Here is a 21,091-nt window from a genome sequence, read left to right on the forward strand (position 1 = left end):
GAATAAGGTTTTGGTGGCAATGGTGTATTACACAGCAGAACTAAACTCTTTTGCTAAACTAAGTTTAGGTTTCATAGTCATCCTTATTCAGCTTTTCTAGGGTCAACAGCATCCGTTAGAAGGTTTGGGGGTCCAGGGTTAGAGGTGGCCCTATGTATTCTACCATTAAACCTTTAACTTTTCTATTTTTCTTAATGATGTTACAAATCAGTATATTTCTAGTGCCTATTTTGGTGCCTGGTGTATGGGAGGTAATCAGAGGTTTTTTTGTCTGCAAATATGAATGAATAAAACAATGAAATTGTTCAGTATGGAATGTGATCAAGTCTGGGTTGGGACTTTTTAGTATTATGTTCTCAGTAATGGAATTAAATTGCCACAGTCTATTAGTTCGCCACTGTGAAAATCTGACTTGAAATCTATGTGTCGCTGTATCTGGAATTCAATGGCTATTCTCATCCAGATGGGAATGAAGGGATGGCAACTGAAGCACCAACCTCAAAGGTATGTGATCCCACTGGTGCTTTTTAGGTTCCCTGCTGTTTCCAGATTTAGCTCCTACCCCAGCAGGTTGGGGAAACCAGATAGAACCAGCTGAGCAAAATGGGGCTGTGTGAGAGGCATCATACAGAGAGTCCATGCACTTTGGGGTCAGAACCCCCAGCCTCATGCTCGGTTAGTAGGAACCCAGTCCGTGAATCGTCCCTTCACAAAAATAGCCTCTGCCCTTTGTGTGAAGATGATCTCATCCATCTAATTGATTCAGTAAGGTAAGCTATCCTCAGGCTATCAAGAAAGACCAATTGTCTTTCTTTATGCAAAGCATGGTAAAATATAACATAGGGAATGCAGAGAAAGTTTTATTTTAAGATAGTAACTTGTCATGTAATGCTTTTTCCATCAAAATTAAACTGAGTTTAAAAATATTATACATGCAACCACTTTCCTCCATCATTCAGGGGCAGGTCAACAAAGCAGCAGTTTCTGTGCCCTCTGTCTCTTGTTAAGAGAACAGAGTCCAAAAGACTGTCCACATCTGGGACAGCCTAGTCTCATACACATTTGGTTCCTAGAAGGATACTCTGGAGAGAAGTTGTGGCTGGCAGGCATGGAAAAGAACATGGGCTGCAGGCCAGCTGCCTGGCTTCTGTCTGTCCTTCTCTAACCAGCCACGTGCCTTCTGGCCTCAGTTCTCTTCCCAGAAAAGGCGGGTTAAACTGCAGTCTCTGAGGACTGTAATGCTCAAGCATCAGGGCTCAGAAAATACTTGAAGGATCGACTGATGCTTTTGAAAGGCAATCAGAGTGAGTGTGTGAATTTGTGCCTTCTTTTCATCTTGTAATAAATTTCTAAATTTAAAACATGGGTAGTAGTGAGCCTAATGCCTATATATTTCTTTTGAGAAACCCAAGTGTGAGCATCAGTTTGATTTCTAAGAGCAAAACACCAATATTGCCTGAATACCAGTATCGAATGACAATATTCATGCTCTTGAGGTGCAAGAGTGGGGGTGCCAGGAAAGTGATAATAATAACAATAATAAATAAAAATTTAAGAGGGGCAAAGAAAATATTTTTAGCAAATGGCTTTATTTATAAAGGGCTGTTCAGGGCATATTGCCTCCAGGAAGGCACTGGAATTTTCTTATTCTGGAACTGCTCATGTAAAGCTTGATGATTTCGGTCTAGTCTGGTCTGAAATAGGGACAAAAGTTCGGTAACCACTCCGCGTTCTGTGAAGTATTTGCAACCGTTTGACCACAAGGGGGCGATGGTCACCTAACTAAAGGCAGTCAGGGGTCCTTCTAAGTGTTTTACGTGTATACCAAGGCCATAAGAAAAAATACAGAGTGGATAGAAGGATGTGGGGACAGGGAGAGGGCCTGTGGCTCTTGTTGAAGTGATATCCAGAGGAGGGAACGTTTATTTTACACAGAGTGCATCTGTTTCTTTCCAGGGGCTTTTGGGAGCAGAGAAAGTAAGGGGAAATTAGTTTTAACTTTCTTATCAGGAAGTGTGCAAACCTTTGGGGAAGAAGAAATAAATGAATGAAACTGGGTACAGTTTAGGCCTTCTTGGGATAACTGTATCCTGGGCAAACTCTTGGGACGGCCTCAGTGATGTATGTCCAAGGGGTTGAGCTTTGGCCTTGATGGCCTCTGGTGCTGCTTCCCTGAGGGTGGGCAGGCAGGGCAGGGCCACGCAGGGGACAGCTGGTGACATGACCCCACAGGGGAAACAGCACCGGGCTGGACTGTGGTCCTGGCTGTATGCCACGCATACACCCCTCAGGACCCTGGACAGATTACTTCCTTTCTCTGTATCTCAGCTCACTCTCCCAAAATAGGTGGTTTGGACATAGTTACTCCAAGGTCCTGTCTATTTGTAAGGGTCCAGTTGTATGAGCCCTACCCAGGGGGCCACTTGGTTTCTATGCCATCAGGCCATGGGTCAGAGACCTCAGTGATGTAGTTTCCAGTTCTGTCCTGGAGTTTGGTTAGTGGAGCTGGGGGCTCAGAGACAAGGGATGGTGAAGGGAGAGGCAGGGCTAGGGGTGCGCTGATCTCAACCACTCCCTGCTGAAAAAAGTAAAGAATGTAAATGGCACCTCACAGGCCTATAGGTAATGTCCAAAAATCTTCTGGAGGACTCTTGCTCTGTGTGGTTGCTTGGGTCCTTTTCAAACTGGGAGCCAGAAATGATGCTGGAGTAATCCTCACTTCTCCCTGCTGTGTGCTATCCCCCTCTGTGCCACCCCTCCAGCTGCTTTTTGTAATTACTCTGGTATGAACACAGTGGTAAAGCCTCAACGATTATTTCCCATCTCATGCTTGAGCGTCACATGGTAGGCCACGTGGTTGAAATAATTCAACCCACAGAACAAACGAGAGAGGCTTGGGTCTACAGGCAGGTACAATTTGACAACCTGAAAATGTCATTTCCTTTCCCACGCTATGAAATACTACTCTCAAGTTACATTTTAATCCAGAACATTTATAGGACATGCCTGAGGATATCTTTTAATTAGAAAGGCAGTTCAGATTCACTAATCAGATCCTTTCTTCAAAATGAACTCTTTTTTCAGGTGTCAGCTCATGATATCACCATCAGATTTTAGCTATTTAGGGACATTTTTTTTCTTTGAAACTCAAGCAAGCTTTCACAACAAAATTGTTTCCTTCTGATGGTATGTAGGTATAAAGTAATTGCTGGTTGTCAGATTCAACAAGGAAGAGTTGGGCACAGACTTTCCTGGGATAGTTTTCTAATATAGAAAAAGTACACTGCAGGTCAGGGCTTAATCTGATGAAAAGTCATCGGAAAAGAGGACAGTCCCCCAATGTTTGGCAGATTAATATGTTAATAGGGCTGTATTTTAAAAAATAAGCATGTTTTTGCAAATTTGCATGAATTTAGCAGATAAGATTATGGAAATGTCCTTTCTTTACCCTAAAGGTGTCTAGAAATGCTTTTTTTTTTTTTTCATTCTGGATGCTCTGGATTTGGATTCCCAAGTAAATGAATTTTACATTATCATAACTTTCACCACTGCTTCTATATAACACTTAAAAATCACCCTAAGTGGTGGAGAGTTAACCTGAAGTATTAGCACATTTAATTTAAGAATGCAAGAATACTACTTTAAAACATATAGAGACACAGATTGAGCAGACAGTTAGCTACTAAAATGGCAGGTTATATTTCACAGAAAAGCACACAGACTTGGGTCACTCTGGCTTAATGCGAGAGCATTGGTGGAGTCCATGGATTTATGCATGGAAACAGTTCAGGGAGTCGGGTTGGCGTGTATCAATTTAAACGTCTGACTGATCCTGAATAGCAACTCTTTTACCTTATTGCTCCTAGATTGCTCCCCTGATACAAATCATTTGAGAGTTTGAATCTAGCTTGGGAGCAATTCTCCACACTCAGTTCTGTTGGCTTCAAAGAAGACTTGAACTTGGAAGTGTCGTGCTGGTTGACTTACGATGGCTGGATCATTCCAAATGCACTCCCTGAGTTTGTGGGAGTTATTTCAACTTAATTTTACACATTTCTCAAGCACTGTGTTTAAGGTCCAGAACTATGTTCCTAACTTGTAAACAGCATTTCGTACCAGGGTTTATCACTCAGTGATGGATTTTTGTCACAGATGAAATAGATTATACATAGAAAATATCTTATAATTGTAAAACACAAAGAACATGTTAATTATTATGATGATGTTCTGTAATTTTGAAAATTGCTTAAACTTCCCAAGACTTTCTTAGCATTTTAAGTGTAATTTTTGAGCCTCCGAGTATCTTATGGTCCTAAATTGCCGGAATTCTTCTGTTTCTATATGAGACAGGTGTGCACCAGTGTCAATTTCTCTCTCATTCAATTCTTAAAAAAAAAACATGAAACACAAATATAAAGCCTCATTTTTGGCTCTGTTCATCCATATAATATGAAACGTAAACACTTTGTTTCTTTAACCACTGTTGTCCTACATTGCTTATTGATAGACACTGACTTTTATCATAGAAATAAATGGAGTCTGCATTTTCTGCTCCTATATCTTCCCAAAAGGAGAAACAAAACACAGGTTTTCAGTTTCCTCCCACCTTATTGGCAGTCTCTTTTCCCGGGTGAAAGGGTAAATTATTCCTAGGCCAGTTCAGCTGAGTGGGTTATTTTGCTGTAATTTTTCCTGGTACTAAATCGGTGTGCAAATGAATACATACATAACTTTTTTTTTCACCAATATTTGGATTGCACTTTAATAGAAACTGCTCTTAATTAATCTTAACTAACTTTACTCCCAAATTCTTACCATCCTGTTCTTTCTCGCAAATCTATATTAGTTTTGAGGTATGGCTTTGGCAAATAAGCCAAAAAATTTAAAAAATACTTTTCATGCATTTTATTACAAGTGATGTGAGCAAATGCATGAGGCAGCTAATGGGATTTCAGAAAAGAGAAAATGATATTGCAAAGCAGAGGAGTATTGGGAAAGGGGCCTAATAAAAGGGATTCTGATAGTCTCTACTCAGTGAAATCTAACTGCGAGCAGACTGGGGAGGGGCACGAAGGATAAAGGCCTCCATTTGAAGGCGTGGATTGGCTGATGGCTGGATCTCTTAAGGAAGCTTTGCACTTTCTCTAGAGTGCATGACTGGTTTAAGGTAAGGGGAATCGTATCTTTTTTTTTTAAGGGAATTTATTAAGTTGCATATTTACAGTTCTAAGGCCATGAAAATGTCCAATATTAAAGTAAGGCTATAGAAATGTCCAATCTAAGGCATCCAGGAATCATAGCTTAATCACTATTTTAGAAAAACTCAGACCATTTTCATTGAACATGAGCAACAGCCACCTTCTTGACAAAGAATATATACTGGATGTGAACGCTTTTAATCATGCAAGCTCTTTCTCCTCATTTCATTTACAGGTAATTTTTAAGCCAAGATAAATAAAACTGGAAGGCTTGAAGAAAATAGAAACAGTGTTGTTGAAGCTCTGGCTTGAAATGGGGCAAACCAAGGAAAAGATGTGATCTTGGTAAAATGGTTGTTGAGTTGGGTATACAGATTGCATAGCCTGTGTTTCCCTTCTTTGGAAAGAACTACAGGTTTTACTAATTTAGATGAAAATCATTTAAAAAAAATCCTTTTATAAGGGGAAAATGGGAGGAAAGTGTCATACGGAGGACATCCAGAGGAGGGTTTTTTTTTTTTTTTTTTTGCGTGTGTGTATCCTTTAGTCATTAGCAAAGGTCCATTGGGTTAATAGGTACATTATAAGCAGTCCCAGTGCCTTTGCTTGGCCTTTCAAAAGAAAAATTTAAAAAGCAGCTAGAGGACATTTAAAAGTCAGGTCTACCCAACAGCTTCCTATGAGATGAAGGAATTGTACTCTATTTTTGACCTTGCTTTGTAGCTTTCTGGGAGTATGTCCCCTGGGTTTTGGTGAAGAATTGTTACAAAGTGATGATGGTGTGTATATATGTGTTATGTGTGTGTGCACATGGATGTCTGCGTGTGGGTGAGGGAAATGTCTATTTTATGCTTTGGAGTGAAGGCATCAGTTTCTGGGAACACTGGCAAAAGTCTAGAACCCAAGCTACCTGTGAAGGAGATTGTATAGAACAAGAGAACAAACACTCGGGTAAGATGAAACATAACCTCCCTGTGCTTCATTTTTTTCTCATCAATAAAAGGACATATTAATATACAAATTCATAGAATTGCTATGAAGAATAAATGAATTAAGATGTATAGAAAATTTAGGTCAATGTCCGGCACCTAGTAATCCCTAAATATTGGCTATCAATATTTTATTAGTATTGATCAGAGGATTTAAACTCTAATCCTAGCTCTTCACTCATCACCTACAGAACTTTCAGTTTCTTGGGTTTCAGTCTCTTTGTCTATAAAGTGGGAATAATTCTATTTGATACATATTTACAGGTCCCCCCCTCCCCCCATTAAATGAGATGAGGAATGTGAGAAAATAGTCTGGAAAAAAAAGTGTTAGAAGAATGTAATGCATGTGTGTGTTTTATTCCCTGTTTCTCTGAGACCTTTTGAGCTATGCTGACCACATTCTGTATAATGCTAAAACTGAAAGTGACACATTGCATCAGGATCCAGCAAATGAAGATACCTCTTCAAGTCAGTAGGGACAGCATGGAAACCAGCTCCCAAACAGGGACGGGTATATGGGAAAAGGGAGATAATGGCATAAATCCACGCGGCATGGGGAAAGCCTAGAGTTCTACTCTATAAAGCATTATATAAGAAAAGCATCCAAAACCATGGAGACGGGAGATAAAACTATAGCTGCGTCGAAAGCAGAGATGTCAGAGTTAAAAGCTGCACACATACTGTATTCTGAAATGAGGGGGGCCCAACAGGGAGAGGGATAGTCTGGCAGCTCATGCAAAACAAAGGCAGTTTCTAATCACAGGAAGCGGTCAAGCCAGGCCTCCGACCTGCAGTCGAGAGGGTTCTTACCTTTTTGACATCCCTGACCAAGTGGTACAATGTATTTGAGGGCCCATGTCTCTGAAAACAATAAAGAAGAATCAAATGGTTTTGCACATCAGGAGCTCTCATTGGCAATGCAAGGTGGATTTGAAAGGAAGGGCTCTGTTGGCAGTAGGGAAGTTTATTAAGAAGATGGACCTTGTTTTCGGTGCTCAGTTGTATCCATCTTTTCTAAACAAATACCTTAATGGATCTTTGGAATATATTCCCTCAAGAAAAAATATTTGCACTTCTAGGTTCAATTTTTGTATTATGGCCAAAGCATCATTTGAAGCACTCATTTTGCAGCAGAGGGAGACAAAGAGGCTAATTTACCACATTGGAAACACAGTGGCACATTGCCATTTCCAATTGCTTATTACCTATATTGAATGAGAAATTGTCTAAAGCAGAGGTCAGCAATTTTTTTCTTACTGTAAAAGATCAAATAGTAAATATCTTAGACTTTCTGGGCCATGCAGTTTCTGTTGCAACTACTCAACTTTTCCTCTGTGGTCTGAAAGCAGACTGAGAGAATATGGAAACAAATGAGCTTGACTAGTTTCCAATGAAACTTTATTTATGGGCATAGAGACTTAAATCTCATATAGTTGCATACCTCAAAATATGATTGTCTTTTTATCTTTCAATCATTAAAAATATAAAAATCACCTTGCCTTGCAGGTCGTACAAAAATAGGCAAGTGCTTGCTTGATGTAAGAATAAAATGAAATGGGTTGCCACCTCTTGTCTTTCAGGAATAGAGTTGCTAGGTAAAATACAGTATTTTTATTTGCTAAATCCGGTGACAATATTGAGGGATCTAAAACAGTGATGACAAAACCTTAAGCAATGTCATAACACATTCAAATATTGAGACAATTCTTGAGTATTATCTCGACTATCTGCTCATTCATCTAGACATACTCATCAGAACTCTTTTTCCACTGATGGTATGTCATAATATGTAGTGATTAAATATGCAGACTCTGGAGTCAGACTGAATGGCTCCAAGCCTGGTTCTGCTGCTTATTAGCTCTGACCATAGGCAAACTGCTTAGCTGTGACTCAGTTTTATCATCTCTAAAATGGGGTGTAATACCAATTATCTTGTAGGATTTTTCTGAAGATTAAATGATCAAATATATAGAAACCCATTCAAACAGTGCTTAGCATGCGATAAATGTTAGCTATTATTATCATTACCGAGACCATTTATTATCCTTCTCAACAGAGTACTCCAAGGATAACTTCTATTGGCCATTCTCTATCTAAAACTTGCTTACTTCTTTCTTTTCTGTCATTGGAATAAAACACTACTCCATTGGTTCTCTAATTAATATGTAAACCATTAAGCTCTGTCTTTCTTTTTTTTTTTTTACTGAAATCCCATTATTTTTACTGAAAGTCCAGAATACTGAAGGCCCCCACACCCCCCCAAAAAAAATCTGTGGAGAAAACAGAAATTCTAGAACCACCCTGATAACTTGCTTCTTTACTTCAGCAGTAGAAATGAGGTTGAGGCAGTGTAGTGTCACCCAAAACCATCCTTCTGGTCTACCAGGGTCTGGGACAAGTCAGTACCCTCCACCCCATTTGTGCCCAGGGTGATGGAAGAGCGAAGCAATATGACAAGAAGAAGAATCTCTGAAACAGGAGCTTGGATTCAGTATTGGCTTCTTTCGTAGGAGTTTTGTGACTTTAAATAAACCAGTTCATTTTTTGGTTTCAATTTTCCTCATCTGTAAAATGGGGGAAGACAATATTTGCTCTTTTAACTTCATTGGATTTTAGTGAATATCAGCTCAGAGCCAATGTATTAAACTGGCTAGATGCTGTAAAAAATTCATAGATAGCAGATTTTTAAATGATTACTTCCTGATGAATGGAACTAACAAATCATTACAAAACAAAACAAGCTAACAAAAATCATTTGGGTAACTCCAAACGGCAAGCTATTTTACATTTTATCCCATCATAGTGAAAAAGGAATGAACTTCATAGCTCTGAGGATAACAAAATGGTGCAGGATGCTTAATCAGCCTCCTTTGCTGCTTGGCAGTTAAATCAACCCTCATTTGCTGATTGCCTCAAACACCCTCAGGGCGGACAGAATGAACTATTCTAATTTCCAGAGCCTTGTGGTTTTGTGCAAGAAAATTAGAATATTTTCCTTAAGGGATCAAATATTTTTTTTTTGCCTTAGATGCTGACAACTGAGCAGTTAAAACAAGTAGAAACCTGTGAATTGGTGTTTGTTGGTTGCAGAAGGTCCATGCATTTGGGGAGAGGGTGTTGGGTCACAGGCATGTGGGAGGCAGGAGAAGGTAAAACATGAAACTTAGAGCAAACAAAAAGTGCCTTAGCTTGGTCCTACCGTATTGTATAATTCCTCTAGTCTGGAGATGGTAAGAAAACGGTGCATGCTTACTCCATTCTCTATAAGTAATTTCACAAAATCCACTCTGTCCAGCACTAGGGCATCCAGCATAGCTTGCTCCAGAGAGCCCACCTGTAAATCAAGTCACTGAGTTAGTGTGCCCCATGGTACAGGGATGCAGTGCTTTGGCATTCACCTGACTAGCTGAGAAATAGATCCCTCTGACATTTGGTCAACCTTCAGCACACCCAAGAACATGTTAGCAAGTCTCATTCCAGCTCCACTTTTGGGACCGCTACACCTTTTCCTGTATTTTAGGACCTATGTTTGCAAACAGCAGCCAAGCGTTTCTAATACCAATGCCATTCCCTCCCTGAATCTCTTTCTTGCTCTGGATCCTGAAAAAGGTAAAGGTTTGAAAGACCTTTCCCCTCTGAAACTTTTTTGATGAAATTTCTGATCAAACAATACCAGTAAAATGCCAACGTGGTACTTTGCTATTTTTATTTTTATCTTCCTTAGGTTCTGAGTAAGACCCACCAGGCTGACTTAGAAGGGGGACACAAATAAACAGAACAAAGGGCCTAAATAGATGTTGGTCTTCCTTATGGAAATGGGGGAAAGGGGGGCAAGGTGTGCCACTTAACCAAAGAAAGAACGGCCTATATTCTGGATTTATCACTGGCTAAGGTTTCTATTAAATTCTGCCCACAAATATTTCCCTGACAAGTCTTTCTGTGCTAGCAATTTGCTAGCACTAAATGAAGACATATGCTCAATCCCAGGCAGATGGGCTCTGGTGGATAGAAAGGGTTAAAGAAAGACCCCCACAAGATTGGTGTTGTCTCTCAGGGATCCCAGGCACAGAAATAAAATTCCAGGCTGCTAGGCAGCTCCCTGGGCATTCATGCGCACACCACCCAATGGCCAATTTCCCAAGACATTATTTTTGGTTGTCAATTGAGGGAAACAAACCAAGAACAGTTATATAAAGCTTCGGTTCCCTCTGTGCTGTTCTTTGGGAATAGGGAGGACCTGTGCTCAACCACCAGGACCAGATGGCATCAGCATGCTGAAGCCTGCTAAATCTGCACCCCTGGGGTGTGACCCAGCCATAAACCGGCATGGGGTGCACCACTTAGAAGCAGTAGCCTCTTCCTTCTGTCCCCTTAAACAACCAGAAACAAACTGCTAATTCCACTCCTTCATTAATTTTGATTAATGCAATTTTGTCTTATAGCTTTCTTTTCAGTCCTATTAGAAGAAATGGCATCATTTACAAACTGCAAATTGATATCAAATGCCACTCATAGAGATGGAAATGTTTGGGATGTTGTGAGTTGTGCTTTGTTGTAATTTCCACTAGGTGACAGTATTTCTCTAAATATGACAGGGAGTCACGGCTAGGGTCCGTAGGACAAAGGAACATTTTCATCCTGAAGAAATGTCAGTGGTTTCCTGAGCCCATCAGCAAATACCCTTTCCCAAGCAGGTGAGCTTTTCAGGGGTGACGACATATACTCTACCGGCCACTGTTGCCCATAAATAAAGATCTGGCTGCGAGCGATGTCCACTCTGTTCCAGGCTAAAGCTAAGCTCAGTTGGTCTGGAGCAGAGGCATTGGCTCCTGCGTGTGGACAAGTGGAAGAGAGAGAAAACACTGATTAGTTATTATACAAAGATCCACTTTTGTCACTCTCCTACGAATCCCTCTTCCTAGAGAGCAGACCTGGCTCCGCTGTGTGGTTTCTCAATCTCCCCACTACTGATATATTGAGCTGGATAATCGCTGGTGGGGTGCGGGTTGGTGGGGCCTATCTTGTCCATTGTACAACGTTCAGCAATCTCATTGCCCCCTACCCACTAGATGCCAGTAGTACTTCCCCCTTCTCGGTTGTGACACTCAAAGGTGTCTCCGGACATTACCATGGGTCCCAGCGGGCCAAAATCAGCCAGTTGAGAAAAATACTTCTCCAGCTTCCTACTCAAAGTGTGGTCCATGGATCAGCAGCATCAGCCTCACCTGTGCCCTTGTAGCAAATGCAGAACTTCAGGTCCCACCCCAGACCTACTGAACCAGGGTCTGCACTTTAACAAAGATCCCAGATAATTCATGGGCATATTAAAATTTGAGAAGTGCTACTCTACAGCACACTTTTTTTTCCTGCTGCTCAACCACTGGTTTCAAGGCATCATTAGGTTTTGATATTGCATGGTGATGGTGCTCTCATCAACTGGTGGGCCAGCTTTGCCACGCAGTTGAAAAAGACCTAAGATCTTTGCCAGAAAGACAACAAACAGCTGAGGTTTACTTTGGTTTGTGGGTAGAAACCACTGGAGCATTTTTCAATTTCCCATTTCTCTCCAGCCTCTGTCACTAGAGTCATGCTGTCCAATGTGGTGGCCTCCAGACACATGTGGCTATTTAAATTTAAATTCATTAAAATAAATAAATCTTTAATTCCTGAGTCATTCTAGCCACATTTCAAGTGCTCATGTGGCTGGTGGCTATTGAATTAGTGTGGTACAGAATATTTCCACCATCCTACCAAGTTCTATTGGACAGAGCTGGTCTAGATAAATGCATTTTGCCCATAGATCCAACCTGCCAAGCAGCTGGATATGTGGCTGAGGATGAGACAGGGTGGTAGGTGGAGATAACATTGGGACAGTTGTCAGGGGACCTGAAGCTGCCATTTCATAGCTCTGTGACACTGGACTTCTCCAAGCCATGTTTTGTCATCAGTGAGGTGGGGACAATAATAACCATCTGGTCTACCCAGCTGGGATGTTGTGAGATTGAAGCGGAATCATATAAGTGAATGCACATGAGAATTCAACAAGTAACTTCGGTGCACTCAGCAACGTAGATAACCCAAAATCTATGCCCAACTTCATGCTGCTGGATATCCTCCAGCAGGGAAGTAGGGCAAAAAGACATCACTCTTCCCTGGCTAGGATTTTTTGAACAGCTAATACATGGTAGGCAAAGTATTAGGCATTTCCACATGTTGTCATTTACAATGTCCCAAATAATCTTGAGAATTGGGTGTTATTGTTTCCATTTGACAGATGTAGATACTGAGGTCAGAGAGGTTAGAGTAAATAGTCAAAGAGCGTGCAGCTACTAACAGAGGGGAAATGGAACAGGCATTCATCACGCCAGAGACAAAATCCCATCACTGCTGTTTCTGAATTTTTGTGAGAGGAAGTGGGAGGGGGTAGCAAATGCTAATGCTGCCCATTCTTCTGGGTTCCTCAGCAGTGGAGGGCAGAGGCAATGAGCTGAGGATAGGGTTGCTGGTAATTAAGCGCCATCAGTGGTGCTCAACCTTTGCTGCACATTAGAATCACCTGGGGGAGATTTTAAACGTCCTTATGCCCAGGTGACACCCCATAAATCAGTGAGATCACATTGATGATTAGTAGGATCCAGGCTTCAATATTTTTCTCAAGATCTCTAGATATTTCCAATGCACGGCAGAGATTGGGAATTAGTGTGTCTCCTTCTACTGCTTACCTTCGCCTCTTCCTTCTAGGTTATGAGTCACTGGCATGAAGAATTAGCACACACACCCCTCTCCCCTCCCAATTAAAAAATACATTCTCTAGATAAGTGCTTCTTAAAGAATAACCTGGAGTGGTTTTTTTTTTTTTTAAATACAGATTCCTGGGCCCCAACCCCAGAGATTCTGATTCAGGAGGTCTGGGATGGGGCTGAGCGGCTGCCTGTCTAACAAACCCTCCGCAATGCCAAGAGCAGTAAGAGATGCTACTTTGAATAGCAAGGCTCGGGTGGGCTGTGGTGCTATTTTTCCTGTGCAGATCAAAGGGCATTTCTGATTCTGCTGCCCACATATTGACAGATTTAGTGTAAATTACATATTTGTAGTAAAATGATTAGTATTTAGAATGATGAATAGTCATTTAATTTATGCAGGTATTTTTTTCCATCAAGAATATTATTTCTCTCCTCCCATAACAACAGGGACTGCAGACGCGTATCAGAATAACTGGCATGAAGAATATGTCAAATCATAATGTCACCACTTTGAAGAAAAAAAGGGAAGGCTCATTTGGACTTTATTAGGAAAGGTAACTCTTTACAGTTTCCTTCACTTCTTTAGCTGGTCTGTTGGTCATTGCTGACTTGCTGTAATGGTTTAATCATTATCTTTGCCATTTGTATGCCACATCAATAACAGCAGCAGAAATCTGAACAGGAACAAATAGCAAGAAGCAATGACCGAGGTCAATGAGAACTGCAAGAATGCATGTAATTAGATCAGTGTCAAGTGAAAACAAGAAGCCAATGAGTATTGACTCGTTAAAAATTGAAAAGACTTCACATGAGAATGGCCCTTGTTGTTTGGTGGTTCCTCAGAAAGTTAAACATAGAATTACCATATAACCTGGCAATTCCGCTCCTAGGAATATATCCCAAAATATTGAAAAGAGGGATGTGAACAGATACTTGTACACCAATGTTCAGAGTGGCACCGTTTACCATAGTGAAATGGTGGAAACAACCCATGTGTCCATCAAGAGACGAATGCATAAACAAAACATGGTATATACACATGATGGAATATTATTCAGCTGCAAAAGAATGAAGTTCTGATACACATGACGACATGGATGAACCTTCAAGATATAAAGTTGAGTGAAATAAGCCAGAAACAAAAGGGTGATATTGTGTGATTCTAATGATATGAAATAATTAAAATAAGCAAATTCACAGAGACAGAAGGTGGATTAAATGTTACTAGGGGAGATGGGGGGAGGAGAGCATGGGTAGTTGTTGTTTAATTGGTACTGAGTTTCTGTCTGGGGTGATGAAAATGTTTAGGTAATGGATGGTAGTGATAGTAGCATAACATTGTGAATATAGTACCATTGAATTGTAGACTTAAAAATCATTAAGATGGGAAGTCTTGTGTTATATTCGTGCTAACACAATAAGAAAGATTTTTTAAAAAGTCATTGGTGGCAATTTGGATTTGTGATTCTTCATCGCAGCTTCCCTGTGATGGTCACAGTATTAGTACCGAAATTCTCAAACCCTGGGAAAACCCTCAGGCTGAGCACATCTGGATATAGGCCACCCTATTCTCAATCATGGCTGTACTAGGAATTGCCTGGGATCCACCTCCAGGGATTCTTGTTTAATTGGTCCTTGGCATGGCAGTTTTTGAAAGTTCCACAGGTAATGTGAAGCCACGGTCAAGAACCTCTAGTCTAGATAATATATATTCATTCATCTGTTTGTTTGTTCATTCATTCATTCTTCATTCATTCATTCAAAGATACTGAGTTCATGCCTACCCATAGCTAGGCATTATGCTAGTACTAAGGCCAAGATGAGAGCTCACAGTCTAGAGGAAGATGGAGGGCTGAAATTCATTTATTTGTTCATCAAATATTTACTGAAAACCTTCTGTGCCAGGCACTGTTGGGCATTTGACATGTGATGGTGAACAAGAGAGCTAAGGTCCACCTTTTCAGAGAACCTACATTCTTTTTGGGGAGGGTGGGGTCGGGTGGAATGGGGTGGGTTCCAGGATATAAATAAATAAACTAATAGAGTCCCTACTTTTTTTTTTCGCATGGGCAGACACCGGGAATCGAACCGGGGTCTATGGGATGGCAGGTGAGAATTCTGCCTGCTGAGCCACTGTGGCCCACCCTAAATAAACTATAGCTGGCATATTTTCAGGTTACATAAGTGCAATGAAGGATTGGTGCTGCCCCCAGGGTATGTGGGCCTGGGTCTAGATAAACAATTTGAGTCACTTAAAAGCAACATGGCAGCACCACTCTGGCTGCCCAATCTCCTGGACCAGATCCTGGAGCACAGAGGCCAGCAATTATTTGGTTTTAACAAGGAGAGAATTCTCTCAGAGAAAGAAGGTAAAGCAGAGAGGGTAAGTGAAGAATGAATACTCGTGACTGGAAAAGTATGACAGGGAAGATGAACCTGCAAATTATAAGTCAAGTAAGAGGGGAACCATCTGCTGAGATAGAATGAGAGGGAGTGGGGACTTGAAGAGAGTGGAGGAGAGTGGCCAATTTCAGAAGGTGAGGCATGAGAAATGAGGGGGTTTCAGGATTTTGGGGCAGAGTTAGGGCCCACTTGAGGAAAGAACACAAATGTGACATGTTGCCAATATGCATGTGTGTGTATTTTAACGCTGATGCTCTCCAAACAACTCAATGAGTTGTTGATGGAAACTGTAGACACTCTTGGGGGGGAGGGGTTGTCACTAAATAAAAAAATAAAAAGAGTCTATCTGACCTGCATAGTTTAATTATGGTCAAATGTGATGCACTGAAGGTGGGGGAGGGGAGCAGGTTCGCTGACCTTGCAATGTCCTTACAAGTTGTCATGATTCTGTGATCTATAGGATGTGATATACAGGCGGCCCAGTCCCTGTAATCATGTCAAGGACAATTTCTTCTTGTTGGGGTCTTTGGACCTTTTCTTTTCTTACCTAATGAATCTTGTCTCGATTAAATATTCTTCCCAGGGATTCTATTCACTCCCCCATCAATTTACTTGATTTGTAAATGTAACTAAATGTGAAAGGGCTTTGATCTAGGAAAATCCACCCATTCATTCATTAAAAGACATCAGATTCTCTGCCTATATGAAAACCACTGAAGTGGAAGGAACCCCCTGCAAAGCCCTGTCATGTGACTTGGGTTGCTAGGATACACCTTTGATTGTCTCCTGAGTGGATAGGCCGGCTACCCTGGTGAGCTTCTTTTAGGAACGTGACTGCTACAGCTGAGGAAAACCAAATTAAGGCTTGAAACATGCATACAAAAAGTAGATGAGGTCTGTATATAATTAATGCATTGCTCTATTTTCTTGCCCTGAAAAGTAATTATTTCTTCTTGATAAATAAATAGCTACACTTCCAGGAGAAAGTGAAAAGAAATCAGGAAAAAATGAATTAACTTTAGTTGAAGAAACTCTTATTTGTAAGGAATAAATAAAGCAGGTAGCTGAGTAAAAGAAACCTTTTGATGGAAGATGGGGTTTTCATTCTCGGTTTCATTTTAGTAAGTAAAAAGATGGTAATAACTAACATTTCTTTCAGGCTTAGCTTGTGCCAGGCACTGTTCCCGTGCTAATGTATTTAATTTGCACAACAACCTATGAGGTATCATTATCCTCATTTTACAGATGCAGAAACCGAGGCATGGAAGCGTGCCTTCAGTTAAGTAGCTATGAAGTTCCAGAGACTAGATTCAAATCCAGGCATCTCGACTCTTGGTGTCTTCATTTGACTATCTCTCTTGGTGTCTCCATTTCACTATCTCTGAGGTTTGGAAATGGGGTAGGGACAGACTGCAAGGAGGAGAGCTGGATCCCCAGCTGGCTTCAGTCAACAAATTTTATTGAGCTCCATTTCTCTGCCAGTATTTATTATAGGTACTGGGGAAACAGGGTTGGACCAAAGTCTCTACTCACAAGGGATTAAAAAACCACATACACACACTTTTTCATAGTTTTTTCTCCGGGTTCTATTCACGAGACTCTGTTTTGGACAGTGTCCCTTAAGAGTCTATATGCCAGTTTCTGAAGTGACTCAAAATGGACTGTCCTCTTAAGTTTCTTTTGGACTGGTAAAGACTGGCCTAAATGGAACTGCACTCATTCAGCTTAGTCAATCCAATAATTGGCTATTGTCACTCTTCCCTGCTAGTCACAAACAGGAGGTTCCACTTTAAACAATCATGCCATTAAAAAAAGAATCTTTACAAAGCAGTTTATTAGTTAATATTTACTTTATTAAAGGATTCTCTTCTATGAAAGAATTTATCATTCTTTCCTTAATTCTAAATCTGTAAGTGAATTGAAAGTATGACATAGTTCAAAAATGCAGCTTACAAATATATGTAAGTGAAATTATTGACTGGATAAAATGATGTACAATTATATGGGCAAAATGAACCCTGTTTGGATATAACTATGCGCTGTTTATTTGGAGGTTTGATCTTCGGTATTAATAAGATTTAAAAAAATTGTTTACTCAATTTAAAGTCCCTCTGATAAAATAATCAGTGTACCATTTATTTTGTATTTCTCCAGGTTATTTATTAGCTATAATGGGCTTGTATCAGTCTGTGATCTTTTAAAGGCATTCTGAACTGGAGTGGCCCATTATAAATGCTTCCTCCATAAAAAAATTTCCCTTCCATTCAGGAGTCTCTTTTATTTGAGCCTTTTTAGCATTTTATTTACATTTTATATTATGGTTTATATCTCTACCACATTTTAAGACTGAGTCACTCATCTTTGAAGACTTGGTAGCGCTTAAGCTAACGCCTTATCCACAGTGGGTGCTCTGGGGATTAGGTCATTTATTCATCCCATGGTTTGATGCATACTGACCTCTTGAGAGCTGAGGAAGGTACCGGCCAGATGGCAGTTGCCTGGCTCAGTTCTCCTTTCGGCCAGGTGCCCTTTACCAGAGTGCAGGTGAGTGGCAAGTGTAAATATAGGCAGTAACAACTTCTCTGAATGGATGAGAAAGAGCACTGAGCTTATTTACTAACTGTGGAGTCTTAGGAAAGTTGGCTAACTTTCCTGAGCCTTTAGTTTTTTTCATATATAAAGCGAGGTCATTAACATTTCCCTCACGGGGTTGCTTTGAGGATTAAGTAGGATAATAGATAGGACAAAAATTTGCTTTGCTAAATTAAAGCATTGTGCAAATATGGTATTATTTTTAGCGCCTTCTATGTTCCTGACATTACATTTACAAATCAGTCTATTATTATCGCTTTGACTGTGGTCAATATGAATGATGAGGTGTCTCTGTAGTTTCGCTAAAGCAAAACAGTAATTCTAAGAATTAAGTAGAGACAGTCTCTAAATTACCCAGGCTTTATGCACATATCAGAATTGCAGATGGGTGTTGGAGGGGAGGCGCTTTCTTAAGAAGTTTGGGCCACCGATCAAATGCTACCTTACACTGAGGCTTTCTCTGCAGAAGTTTCCCGAAGTTAGCTGAAGCTTGTCAGCCAAAGATCTAAAGAAGGCAACGCAAGAATCTGCATTTAGATGCAAACATTATGCTTGGATTACAGGAATGTGATTTTTGGTAGGAACGTAATTTGGGAAGGCTGGTTGTGTGCTTATGCCCGGCAGCCCTGCCACAGGCAGTGGGCGCTCACCACAGCTATACCCAAGTTGGGTGATGAAAGGATGTGCCTCTGGCCTGCTTCCCGAGGCTGCCTGGTAACAGGGCTTCCACTCTGGCTCAGTGCTCTGCATGGCACCTGAGGGAGCCGCCACCCCTACCCTGCCTAGTTAGAGTGACCCAGGGCTGCCCAGGGACCCGAGGTTGCTCCTTCTCCTCCCAGCAGTTGCACCTGTCTGCAGTGACAGCTGGACTCTTCCTCTCCCTTGGGCCTCTGCACTTCCTAGCCCCAGGGTCCAGGGATGGGAGGAGGTGATGGTAAAGCTGTGTTTTGTATTTCTCTTATTTGTTGTGTCTGAGTTTTCTGGTAAGCGCTCACTCAGTTTGAAGACCCGGTCTCAGTTTCAATTTCAGAGCTAGGGTATTAGACTTTTATGGATCAAGACATATTAAGAACTTCATCAAGTCAGGCATATATAAAAATATATTCTGTTTATATGCTGACATTTGCTAAGAGTTTCCGCTGTAAATATTACCATTATTTATTTGTTTCTAACAAGCAGACACAACAAATGAAATTATATGGCTTATTATGTAGTAACATTGTAAAGCACCATGTTATTTCTTTTCTGTTCTTTTTTTTGTGGACTTACCCAAATGGATATGACTTCTTTATCATGCCCTTTCAATAAAAGAAACCAACACTTTACCAAATTCTCTTGTTAACATGTTAGAATACGACTTTATAAACGCATTGCTGTTTTATATAGTCTGCAAAGGTCAACACATATAAGTATAAAAGGAAGTAAAAAACATCCTATCATGTTATTTATTTGCTTTTGATATGACAAAAAGGAATTCACTTACATAGCTGTGCAAGTAAAATATTTGCATCTTTCATCTTGATATTTTTAGCAGGATTATATAGAAATAACAATGAACCATATTTGAGGAGTAGGTAAACCGGGAACTATATGCAGTTTATTTTTATTAAAGTTATGCACACACTGAGTTTAGAGAGTCAGATGTTCCTAAAAGATTTGTTATGAAAAACACAAGTCTTACCTTCCCATACCTCCTTCCCCAGAGACAACCACTTTCATGTCTCATAGGTGATCATTTCGGCCTGCTCTGGTAGCTGGCTTTTGAAGATGGCTTACAATGAACCACACTTTCTTTGTGATATGCTCTCCCATGATGAATCTGGGTTGGTCTTCTGACTTGCTTTACCCCAATGTGATGCAGCAGAGGTGACTCTGCCAGTTCCAGCCTGAGCCTTGAGAAGGCTTGACAGCTTTTGCTTTTGCCTCCTTTGTTGGGTGCAGAGCTGTTACCCTGGGTATCCCTTACTCATCACCCAGGGGATTTCCATCAGCTCTCTCCTGTGTTGGGTTCCTGTTTACTGGGCTCCACCTTCCTGTTTTCTGGCTTCCTCTTCCATTTTGGTGGCACATATCCTTCAGTAATTTTCAAAGAACTTCATGGGAAGTGAATTTTTTGATACCTCATATCTGATGTTTTTTTAAAAATCTTTCCAATTGGCAGGTAGATTTGGTATAGAATTCTAGATTGAAAATAAGTGTTCTTCAGCATTTTAAGGTGCTGCATTGATTGCACGATAGTTTTCTGCATCATCATTTAGAAGTCTAAAACATTCTGGCCCCTGGCCCCAAGATGTATAAATAAATAAAATGCCTCCCATTTTCTGCAATATGATGATAATATGGGGGTCTGTTTTAACCCCTGGTGCCCCAGGACTTACGTTTCCAGATTGTAAGTGCCCACTCATATGTCCTGGTGTTCAGGGACATTTCCAGCAATTATTGCATTGATGATTTCCTAACTTTGTCCACTTTTCTTTTTCTTTTGATCTTTCTGTCTCTTTCTCTACTTCTGCAAGAGTTCTTCAATTTTATCTTTTAATTCTTCCAGCAATTTTTTATTTGATGCTATGATATTTTTAATTCCCAAGAGCTCTTTTTCATTTTCTAAATGAACTAAATGTTTTAGAATACTGTCCTATATTTTCTTTGATTGCTTTGAGGATATTAATGATGGTTTTGGTCAAATTTCCTCTTTCCTTCAAAGATTCTTTATACTCTACATTGCATTTTTCTGTTTGCTTACTTTGATCTCTGTCTTCTATGTTCGAGGTTGTTTTAAAATTTCCTTGGCTGCTCAAGCAGAAACCATGCAATGAGTTGGTGTAAACAATGGGAATTTACTAGCTCATGGTTTAGAGGCTGGATGTCCAAGTAAAGGTGTCATCAAAGCAATCCTTTCTTCCTGAAGGCTGGAATTTTGGGGCTGGGTGCCGGTGACCCTCAGTCCCAGGCTCCTCTGTCACATGGCAGTGCACATGGCAGCCTCTCCCTTCTCTTCCGACTTCACTGACCTTCAGCTTCTTGCTTCTTATGGCTTTCTCTGTCTCTCATTCACTTATAAAGGACTCCAATAATAGATTAAGACCCATCCTGATTGAATTGGGCCACATTTTAACTGAAATGATCTCATCCAAAGTTCCTACTTAGAATGGGTTAACACCCATAG

At 40.5% G+C, this 21,091-nt stretch overlaps 1 protein-coding gene across 3 annotated transcripts in view; it reads right to left on the minus strand.

Annotated features, from left to right (window-relative positions):
* TRPM3 (transient receptor potential cation channel subfamily M member 3) overlaps window positions 1–21,091 on the minus strand; it is a 288,107-nt gene that overhangs the window by 85,634 nt on the left and 181,382 nt on the right. For all 3 annotated transcript variants that reach the window (XM_077148418.1, XM_077148417.1, XM_077148416.1), the window contains 3 exons: window positions 10,916–11,016; window positions 9,387–9,521; window positions 6,998–7,048 (listed from right to left, as the gene is read on the minus strand). In XM_077148418.1, the coding sequence (XP_077004533.1) occupies window positions 6,998–7,048; window positions 9,387–9,521; window positions 10,916–11,016 (287 nt within the window). The remainder of the gene's footprint in view (window positions 1–6,997; window positions 7,049–9,386; window positions 9,522–10,915; window positions 11,017–21,091) is intronic.

This window comes from Tamandua tetradactyla, chromosome 2 (genome assembly GCF_023851605.1).
Source record: "Tamandua tetradactyla isolate mTamTet1 chromosome 2, mTamTet1.pri, whole genome shotgun sequence".
In the NCBI taxonomy this organism is placed as follows: Eukaryota; Metazoa; Chordata; class Mammalia; order Pilosa; family Myrmecophagidae; genus Tamandua; species Tamandua tetradactyla.